At 35.0% G+C, this 11698-nt stretch overlaps 1 protein-coding gene across 1 annotated transcript; it reads right to left on the reverse strand.

The window, feature by feature from the left end:
• Positions 1 to 10233: 10233 nt before the first annotated feature.
• Positions 10234 to 10782, reverse strand: LOC113231108 (protein GVQW3-like). The gene has a single exon (XM_026465280.1). The coding sequence runs from the start codon at positions 10780 to 10782 to the stop codon at positions 10234 to 10236; it is 549 nt and encodes a 182-aa protein (XP_026321065.1).
• Positions 10783 to 11698: the final 916 nt, after the last annotated feature.

Genomic DNA, 11698 nt, shown 5'->3' on the forward strand with positions numbered 1-11698 from the left:
AAAATCAATTCATATCCATCTCCTGAAACATTATGAGAAGTACAATTGCGTCAGTGTAGCACCAAATGAATGATATACCTACGATTATAATACGTGTGACATTTCGAAATACATACAAATGTAATAGGTGTGGCCATTTCTGTTCGTACGCCTCCGAGTAGGTTTCAAGCTAAGGGTAGGTCTTAAATCACAGGGATATCAGATGATTGCAATGAGTTACATTATATCAACATAAATTCGTCGTTCATCTACGTGTTTGTATGCCACTAAAGTGTATTTTTTCAGGTGATGAGCTAATATCACCATTGAAAGAACTACAAGAAGTGATATATTCAAGGCCAATACAATTCCACGCAGCGCACTTCTTTAGAATCGACTACGCTCTTCTAATATCTATTACGTCGGCAATTGTTACTTACACTATCATATTCTTACAGAACTTGAAACTTTGAATTAAATAGAAAAATGATTACTAATCTCAACAGACTAGGTTCAATATCACCTATGGGCAGTTGTAGTAGTACTAGATACATGTTATTTTCTAAAAACAACAAAGAACTCCGTAGGTAAAGTGACAGCATGACACCGCCAAAGGGTCGATGATATGGTGTTTTGGCAACGCAAATAAAACAAAATAAAGTTATTACGTTATTCGCTACACAAGCACGAGTAAGGACTGTGTAATTACTCCACTCCGAATTCGCGTACTGAGACGCAACAATCGTTAGAAATCTTTTTGTATATTTGTCATTGACTTACAAATAAATGGACGACGGGTCTAATACAAAAACCACGAAAAAATGTCCCAAGTCAACCTATTCGAAATTTAAATTGTAATGTCATCGCAGTATCGCGTTGTCAGTAGAACAAATGAAGACTAAAGCGGAGTGTCGCGCTCTGTATACGATTTTAGCGCCTTACAAGTGCGGACACTTTTTAGCGCGGACCCGACGTCCATATAATTGTAAGTCAATGATATTTGTAGTAATATTAACCTTTTTAAAATTTCTACACAAATTTTAAATTGAACTTACTCAATTGAACTAAATTGTATAGGTAGGAGATATTTTAACTTTGTTTTTGTGACAAATTTTTCTACTGCGGTTGTCTTCGTTGTATGTTTTGAACAAATATTATTTAATTGGTTTAATAAAATCTTTTGGGCACATTATGTTTAGTTTTGCTTTATCATCGTTAGCTTCGATCTATATCCAAACAATCGGTAAACAGGAAGATAGCCAAAATGTGAAAATTAATAGTTTAGTGATTACAATTTTTATTAAAATTTGTAAGTTCTTAAAATTTGTCTACTCTAGCCACCACAGCTGCTCTAGTTTGAAAACTATATCACCATACCAAATAAAATTTAGTCTAAAAGTGTTGGGGTAATCATTAGTCATCATAACATGCAATAATGTCATTTTAGATTTAGTTTTTTTCATCGTTTTAGACTTTTTAGTTATGGTGTACTTTTTCACATAGGTAGGTTCGACTTTCGAAAGAAAATGCACTAAGCAAGCAGAATTTGTTGATAACCTAATAAACTTCCTTACTATGTATTGATTGTCTGCAAATAAAACACAAGTAGTATGACGTCGTTAGAAATTAATTAGGTCTATCAGGTCCCTAAGCAAAGTCAAAGAATAATGTATTTTATAGGTAAAATAAATTTTACACTAGAAAACGTCATTCTTTAAGCTACTGTTCATTCAATGTGCTGACTTCCCTGAGAAGTAAGTACGAGCAAGAAACTCTAGGGATTGCTCTTTTCAATTGTACTTAAATGCTATGAAATAAAAATTTGTGTGGAATCTTTATCTAACATCTATCTAGTCTTCAATTTTGTAATGTGGCTTTTCAATTAAATGAATTTTTTATTATTTATTAAATTGCTATAGTAATGATACCAGTTTCCTTAAACTTTTTTTTGAGAACTGAGAACCTAAACTGTACACAGAAAGAATCGCTCGTTTTTGCAACACAAATATGGTTTGTATATCTGCCGCTTTACCCCACATGAGACTTCCATAGGAAATTATACTATGAAAGTAACTTAAGTAAACTATTCTAGAGTATCAACACAGGTAAGCTCACGTATTCTGCGGACAGCGTATGCATTAGGGCTTGATATGCTGGCCAAGGAAGATATTATGCGAAAATCATTGAAGTTTATTACCGAAGGTCATTTTCAAGAAGACTTATTAACAATGTTTCATTTTTCTCCATTTATTTCTATATTTAGACTAGTCAATTTTACAATAAGTAATTAAAAAACTCACATTATCTGCTCGATATTAAGCAATAAATTGCTTGCATTAAACCAATGAACTACCTTTGAGAGGGTATTAATATGGTCATAATATGTTAATATGGTCATAGCTAATGTTATGTCGGTCGGTTTTAAAAATTAAGGCTGTATCGGTAGCATATAATACTATTTCGCTAAGGTCCTTAACAAAAAATGGCAGATCATTAATATAAATGAGAAATAAGAAAGGTCCAAGTATTTAGCCCTGCGGAACACCCATTTTTACCGTAGAACCCAAAGGAGCCATTTTACTAACTAATTTATGTCTACTTTCTGAAATCTACCGCTGAGATAATATGACGAGATAACTTCCCAAGTCTTGTCATTTACTCTATAATGTTCCAGCCTCCTAACAAGAGTATTATGATGCACACAATCGAATGCCTTTGAGAGGTCCCAGAAAACTCCAATAGCGTTATGGGACCTTACCCAAACATCAAAGATGTGTTCTAGCTCAAATACACTATTGTTAGGTTGCAATCATGACCAGGTGGTATTTTGCCTACTACATTGTATATTGAATCATACTCGAACAAATATGATTATTGAAATGTATCATTTTTACTAACTGCTACACAGAATTTGTATTTTAGGTATCATAGTTAAAGTTGTTATTGTTGAGAAATTTGGATTACAGATGACATTTTACTTTTATATCGGTATTGGCAATTAATATTTCTTAATGCTATAGACTGTATCGTAAGTATAGGCTTTGCTTGTAATCTGCCATCTGTTGTCATCTTTTGGTATTATTGTTGGTCATAGCCAATACCGCCAAAACAGCTATTCCTCGATGATGTTTGGCGGTTTTGGCGGTAAGATATTTGTAGAAATAAGCGCAAAATCTTTTGTATCGCTTATTTTTACTTTTGTACCCTGACTGAAGAAATAAACCATCACAAGCGAATTACATTTTATTTAATACTATAAATCTAATTTGACAATTTGTGCTTTGGTTACTTGAACAAATTTAACATTGAAGTGGTCTGTATGAGAATGGAGGAAAGAAAACGATAGAAATGAGCACAAATAAAGATTAAATGCAATAGCAAATATATATAACTCACGACACAGTCTGACAATCAATACATCAATAATATTAAAAAACAAATATAAAAAATAAAAACACAAAAGCAATTAGTGCGTGACAAACACTATTCATTAAAAGGTACTTCAAAAATGGTATCAAGAATGAATTTCAACAAACGTATGTCTGTTGAAGTTTATTAAGAAAACTAGAAAGGGTTTTAATAAGTATACATTATATCATAATTAATTATAACGTAACCAATTTCAAAAGTAACTTACAGCGAGTTGGGTACGTTTTGTTTATCAATACCATTAGTACTAATTGACAGGCGTCAATTATTTGTAATTATTGTTCTGACTTCAATGTAGGCACATTGAAGTCAGAACAATATTCGTTGTCGTTCGAAAATGTGTTAATAATAAAAGATGAATATGTAAGACATTGTAACATACTTTTAAAATCGATAATTTATCTAGAAACAACATACATTTAATACTTTCAAATTTAAAATAATAATTTTAATGAACTGAGGGTGAAGAGGCATACAAAGTAGACAATTTATTAAGAATACAATCGATCCACATCTTACTACATGGCACTCCTATAAGATAAATTGAGAGGGGGCCTAGGATAAAGAAACAAGACAAAACTCCCAAGATCATAATATATATCAAAACGAAATGGATACTTATTTAACTTTTAGACCATTAAATTTTCTTTTAAAATGTTTCGCTCTTAACTGTGTTTCTGAAAAAGACAACAGCATCGTATCATCACGGTCACTGGCAAAAATTCTCTTACTAATGATTGTTTTATGTTCCGCCAATGTTATTGTTCTATATAACAACATAAGAATGAAAGATTTTAAAATGTATGAATTATCAAGCACAGATGTTTACATATTTATATTTATATTCAGTCTCTTTAAATATATACTTGATTTAATTCATGTTCGTAAATATTGCACAAAAGAGTGCGTAAGTTATTACTATGCCTACGACCAGATTAACGAGATACTTAAAATTAATAATTACAAGAAAATCAAAATTACTTGTCGGAAAATTATGTCGTTTAATTGTGCGTTTTTAAGTTTCTGTATTATTTTGGACTTTTTGGTATGGTACACAATGATGGAAATCAATAGTCAAATATTGTACTTATTGGCATATTTCTACAGTTTTGAAAAAATGCTAATTATTTTAGATATGGTATCTCATGTTGTACAAATAGAATACCATTTACGTAGTTTAGGAGATATGCTCGAGAAATTCAGAAGCAAGCAAGGCGGTTTAAAATATGGCACAATAAGCCGAAGTGGTAATTCCGGAGCAACAAGATTAGACAGGTTGAACATTTTAAATACTAGGACAACGAAAAACGGTCTATGGACATCTGATGATATCCTTCAATTGAGTCAATGTTATTTGATGTTGATTGAACAAACGAAGTTTATAAATACTATGTTTGGGCTCAGAGTAAGTATTTCATAGTTCCTATGTATTTGAATACATATTTTTAATTTGTTAGAACTAAACGATCAAGCACAGGCCGGATGCTTACATTGTGACATTTGTCGTTAGGATTTCGGAAAGATCAAAACTACTCTTATCTGCTGCAACTAGTGTTACGCTTCACCGTGATGAGACATGTTATAAAAAGCCTTAAAACTGCTGATAGTTAGTGTATGAATTTAGTGTTGTTCCGGGCGCGGGATTTTTTGTAATGCACGAGTTTATATGAACCCTACCACACTGAAACGCCCGGCAGACGCGTGGCGCCTCTGTTTGGCCAGAGATTCATCTATCAAATACCATGAATAGGAATGAGGTACAACCGCTCCGAAACAATGAAATGAAAAAAAAAAACATTTACAGGGCTAATAAGTTCCTAACAATTTGTCATTTGAGGGGTTGACACTTAACGATCCATTGCATGAATACAATAAATAAAGTATTTTTTCATGAGATTTGCTTGTAAATAGATAATTGCATGGTGGTAAACTTGACTCTAATACCCAAAATAAAACCCTCGAGCCTTTTTTCTTCCCTTTACAGCCATGGTCAGTAAGGAGTTTTTTTTTATCTATAGCACGACATAACGACATACTTCCTTACAAATGTAGGTCAGGTTCAAGTTCAAGCAAGGAAGTTACTTAAGTTCAAAATTAAAACATTCCTTTAAAATGCTATTCAGTCACATACTACTTAAATACTTATTATTAAGAATTGGATAGATTATGAATTCGACAGCCTCCTCAGGTGATGAAAACCATTGACCGCGTAACTGGCACTTAATTTTTGGAAATAAATAAAAGTCACAAGGTGCCAGGTCGGGACTGTACGTAGGATGGCTTAAGAGCCACAACAAGAAGAACAACATTGACCTTAAGAGGTCAATGTTGTTCACCTTCAAAAATTCATTTGTCTTTCTGGCCGTGTGAGAACTGGCATTATCGTGGTGCAAGATGATACGGCGTTTACGGTTATTTTTACGGAGTTCGTCAATAACTTCCGGTACAACGATTCTCCAAAGCAACAGTAGCCATATGTCCAGTTTTATTAAAAAAAGAAGCAATCATCCGCTTAGAGGCACTTTGCACGCGCACCACTTTGGTTGGTTTCAGCTCATCTCGAAAGAGCCTTACGCTCAATTACTGTTTTGCTTTGGGATCGTGACTAGAAATCCATGTTTCGTCACCTGTTACTATGTCCCACACAAAATTTGAAGGCCCTTCGTTGAATCTGGTAAGCATGGCATTGCACCAAGTGACGCGTTCCGTTTTTTGAGTCTCACTCAAATTGTGTGGGATTCACCGAGAGCACAGATTTTTTTGATAATCAAATGTTTGCGTAGTATTGATTGTATTTGACTCATGCCTATGCCTAAAGATGCCCAAATTCACGAGTTAAATCCATGGTGAAGTAGACAACTAATTTCTAAAATGACGCCACAATGTAAAAACAAGTGACGGTCAGATAAAACAAACAGTATTCTACAACCAAGGAGTTCCATTTTCAAATGTTGTAATTACTTTTTAAATATTGTTATCTATCAAGATACTCCTGGAACTTTAAACGAAAAAATGCCCCTGTTACATTCGAAACGTTTACTCATTCTCGTCCAAAATATATTGAATAATTAATTTCCGAAAATGTTCATTGAATTTATACGTTTTGTACCGTTGTTTACAGATATAATTTGTGTTATACTAGCGCTTAGTAAATAAAAATGGCCGTTTTCAGGTGCTGCTCACATGTATAATTGTTACGATCGATTTGGTGAATACATTATATATCTTCATTGCAGCGTTGTTTGAACTGATGTTGGTAAGACATACAAATATTTTTTATATAAAATGTATTGGCAATTTCATTTTTCGAAAACTGTGACGATAATTATTTACATTAATCTATGAATTAATTTATTTTATCAAGCATTTTTAAGAGATTGGGCATTGTACTCTCTCGCGAGTTAATTATGCATGCGATATTGCAATTTGTTGCATGAACGATGTTGTAAATACTCTACTAGTTCACATCTTTCTTTTTTTATTAATATATTTATTATCTAATGTCTTAGAGGGTTAAAAGCTTTTACCTCGCATTTTTCGGCCTGTAGCTCACATGACTTTTGTAGAAATCCAGATTTATAAACTATCATACATTTTATATTCCATGCAAACCCGCGTCTCAGTCATTTCCACGTAACCGAGTAACACATCTTCAAATATCAATTTTTTTCCAAATTTATTATAGCTTTTTTGCGTTCTTCCTTGAAAACAACCATCAGTTGTATGAATTGCATACAAGTGGTAGTTGTCAACAACGAAGCCGAATGACGATTTAGTACTTTTTTTTATAATTGCAAGAATTTTCAGGCTGGCTTAGAAAAGTTGCCGTATATGACAAACCTACTTTTCTTCGTGGTTATCAGTTTCAATATGTACACCTTGGCTCATCGATGCGAGAAGGTTTATAAACAGAACCACCGAATCATTGAAATCGTTGACAAGTTGATTATTTATAGAAATGCAAGTAAGTAGACAGGCAAAATGCAGTGTACCTACTTTCGTGTGTCTTCCCACATACTGGCAATCATATCTTACAAGGGAAAATTGCGCGACATTGTTGCCGATACAATACAACAACACCACGCCATCTTAAGGTGGAATATTGTTTATTACACACATTGGATACTGTTTGTGAGCCGTTTCTACCAGGTTATTGTGCAAGGTTTTCCTTTATTTTAAAAACAAATTTATATTTGAAGACAGAAGTTTTTATATCAAATTGAACTTTAATAAAAATTAGCGAAAGTTTACGCAATAGAAAAATTGTCAAAAGTGTTAATGCAATACTAATCAATCTACAATTATATTTGCGAACAGGCTTTCCTGACGCAAGTTACCACACATTCTTTAACTCGACCTGTAAAGAAACAATAAGAAACTTAAATTGAAAAGCTAAGGCGACGTGATGTATATAAATTTACAAGTACTGCGACATTCTTACGAAATATTAATTGATGTAATAACTTTTTTGCACAAGTGATAGCTCATTGGTATTAATCTTTCGTGGGTTAAATATTACAATAATTCAGTAAATAGTCACGGAGATATCGCACTGTTAATTCAATAGTGTACTAACTCAAAATGTGTATTTTTTTGAGAATCGATGAAAAACGAATTACTCACTTTTCGTGAAAGATTATTAAATTTTATATTTAAATTTAAATTCATATAAACTATATTTAAACCTAGACGGTTAAAGTTTATTACAGATATCTAAACAGTTTTCTACTCGCCAAATATACTGAAGACTTACAAAAAGTTTTGTCTCATTTTGAGTTAAGTAAATATCTTTTACGCTTTTATTGACGTGCAGAGTTTGTATAATCTCGAATTTCACATACTTTGAATTACAACACTATTGTAACAGCAGTGCGATATATGAATGTGTATTTTGTGACTTATATACTTGTTAATGCAAGCGACGTACAAGTCAACTCATTTCGAAATAATAGGTGTGGCCATTTCTGTTTGTGCGCGCCCGAGTATGTCAAAAGCCAAAGCTCGGTCTTAGACCACAGTCATATCAGATGATTGCAAGGATCTACATTATATCAACATATTGTAATGTCGTTCATCTAGTATTTGTATGCCAACAACATTCTCGTAACTCGTCATCAGCTCATTTAAACTATTGACTGAGGTGTATTTTTTCAGGTGAAGAAATAGTATCACCATTGAAAGAACTGCGAGAACTGTTATCTTCGAGACCAGTACGATTTCACGCTGCGCATTTCTTCCGAATCGACTACGCTCTTCTTATTTCTATGACGTCAGTTATTGTCACTTACACCATTATATTCGTACAGAGTTTGAAACTTTAAATTAAATACAAATATAAACAGAAAAGTGCTTGCTAAACTGAAGAGGCTAGTTCCAATATTACCTTTACTTTAATATTGGAACTAGTCTCTAATAAATATATAAATGTTGTTATTGTACCTTAATTACAATAACAACGTTTGATATAACTTATAGGGATATAATCACTCACTGTATATAATCAACAAAAGGTATAACAGCAAAAGGTATAATTTCAATGTGTATAGTGAACCTACGGTATAACAAATATTAGATATAATGATTAGATGACATAATGAACAAATGGTATAAGTATTACCAGTATGATATATGAAGCAATATATAACATTGTTGAAGCGCCCTATATTATGTTGATAAGATTTTTTTTTATTTCATTAAATGTACAATCGCAAAATATAATTGTTTTTGTACAGTTTTAAGTGCTTTTCGTGTTATAAAATATATTTATGAAAACTTCAAGGAGAATATTTAATTCCATACACTAACCTAACCTGATCCCAGAGGAGGCCGTCGAACCAACTAGCAAATGCAAACAAATTCGACTTTGGCACTCGCCGGCCGCTGCCGCGACACGTTCGCTGCGCTCGTTTGGCTCGAGCACCTTTGTCATATACTAACCTTATTTTTCCGGAGGAAAATCCGTCATGGATACCATAGCGTCACGGGGAAGGGCGGAGGATATGTGAGACTCTTACTCACTGAAACCCCCCGGGTATTCCCATGGGATGCGATACCCCGCATGGGACGGGGCTGTGGCCACGTGGTTTATGAACCACGGTCCCGTCTGCGGTTGTCCGCTACGGCGGACCCACCTCTTGGGTAACTCATATCTAATGAGTGACAGAAGACCTAGTTTTTACCAGGCAGGATTCACTCTCAGGGCGGCTGTTGGTGGGCATAAGCCAGCCGCCTGCACACCAAGCATAGCATAGGATGAGAGGAAGGGTCTTCCTCTCGCTCCCTTTCCGCCACCTCCTTCCGCGATATTACGTCAGTGCAGAAAGAGGCCACCGTCATATACGAGGGGCGTTCAGTGTATTCTCGGTATAGGTATGAAATAATAGGCAAAAAATTCTAAATAAAATTTATTTTTCAATATAGTCTCCCATAGCCTCAATACACTTATTTGATCGGGCAAATAACTTTTCGATACCCTCGAAAAAATATTTTTCCTCTTTGCCTGAAAAATGTTCATTAATTGCCTCCTTCAACTCTTCATCGTCGGAAAAATGCTTACCCCGAAGATCTTTCTTTAGGTTTGGGAACAAAAAGTAATCACTGGGGGCCAGGTCAGGGCAGTGGGGTGGATGAGTGATTTCTTCAAATCCACAATCCCTCACAGCAGCCTTGGCAATGCGCCCTGTGTGAACCGGCGCGTTGTCGTGAAGAAGCAACCACCAGCGGTCAATTTTCCAGGTCTTTTTTCCTTTATATCATCCTTCAAATTGCGTAGGCTGTTTGTGTAAGCTGCGGCAGTAATACTTTGACCCATTTTTGTGTATTCGATCAGTAAAATCCCTTAAAATCCCAAAACACTGTGGCCATGAGTTTTCCGGCGGATGGGCAGACTTTAAACTTCTTCGGTGGGTCTGTTCCTTTTTTATGCCACTGCATGGACTCTTGCTTACTCTCAGGATCATAGTGATGAACGCACGTTTCATCACCGGTGACAATGCGTTCAAAAATTCCACTCGGATTTTCGCTACAGAGCTCCAAAAACCCCTTACTGCACTCAACTCGAACTTGTTTCTGAAGCGGCGTGAGCATTCGCGGCACCCGTCTTGCACTGATTTTTGAAAAATTCAGATATTCATGAAGTATAGTGTGAATGGTACACACGGATAGCTTAGTCTTTTCTGCTAATGTTTTCACTCTGATACGGGCATCTTCCAATACAAGTTTCTCGACAATTTTGACGTTTTCTTTTGAAGTGGCACTTACCGGCCCTCCAGCACGGGGGTCGTCTTCAATACTCTCTCTACCCCGTTTAAATTCACTAGACCACTTCTGAATAGTAGATAATGAAAGAGCAGAATCTTGATAAACAGCCACCATTTCTTCATGAATAACTTTTGAGGAAAGGAAAGACTTCCTTGTTTTGTAAGGAATTTAATCACTGCGCGGTGCTCGATTTTCGTCAACATTGTGGCGTCTGTCATTGTAGTTGTCTTCTCGTATTGATAACTTGAATACTAATGATGACAATTACATGAAATTTTATATTTATACCCTTAAAGAGTGTCTTTAACTAATGAGGTAATTAATTTACTCTTATCATTAGTTGATCACACCGATACCGAGAATACATTGAACGCCCCTCGTACTAACCTAACCTAAACCCGCAGAAGGAGGTCGAACCAACTAGCAAATGCAAACAAATTCGGTTCTGGCACTTTCCGGCCGCTACTGCGGCACGCTCGCGGCTCTCGCTCAGATCTTGCAGCTTTGTCATATATTAAACCTAACCTAAACCCACAGGAGGAGGTCGAACCAACTAGGAAATGCCAACAAATTCAATTCGTTCACCATTGCACCACTGGAATTATATTAATAATACATTATACTCAGTGAATATTATATCAGAAATGAACACTATGCCATCGGTATATTAATCGAAAGTTGTTATATCAATCGTCTATTATACCCAGTAACCTTGCAATGGTCAGCTCCAGTCGGTTTGAGTGAGCATGAGACTGGTTTGTGGGTGAGTTCTGGTTGACCGGTGCTGCGTGTAAGATTTATAAGCGAGGAGAAGGAAGGGCGCCTTACACACAACGAAAACAAGTTTCAAGTTTACTTCCCCGAGTTTACATTAGGAGTGTATAGATATGCTTACTGTTCTTATCAGTTACATAGAAAAGGTTAACTTTAAGTATACCTAGAGCTAATACACTGCACTAAGAGTTTTTGAAAGTACATGAGTGACACATGGACACTTCACTTATACGTCACTGACCTGGAGTTTACCGAA

Source organism: Hyposmocoma kahamanoa, unplaced genomic scaffold, assembly GCF_003589595.1.
Source record: "Hyposmocoma kahamanoa isolate Upper Pololo Valley unplaced genomic scaffold, ASM358959v1 64, whole genome shotgun sequence".
Lineage (NCBI taxonomy): Eukaryota > Metazoa > Arthropoda > Insecta > Lepidoptera > Cosmopterigidae > Hyposmocoma > Hyposmocoma kahamanoa.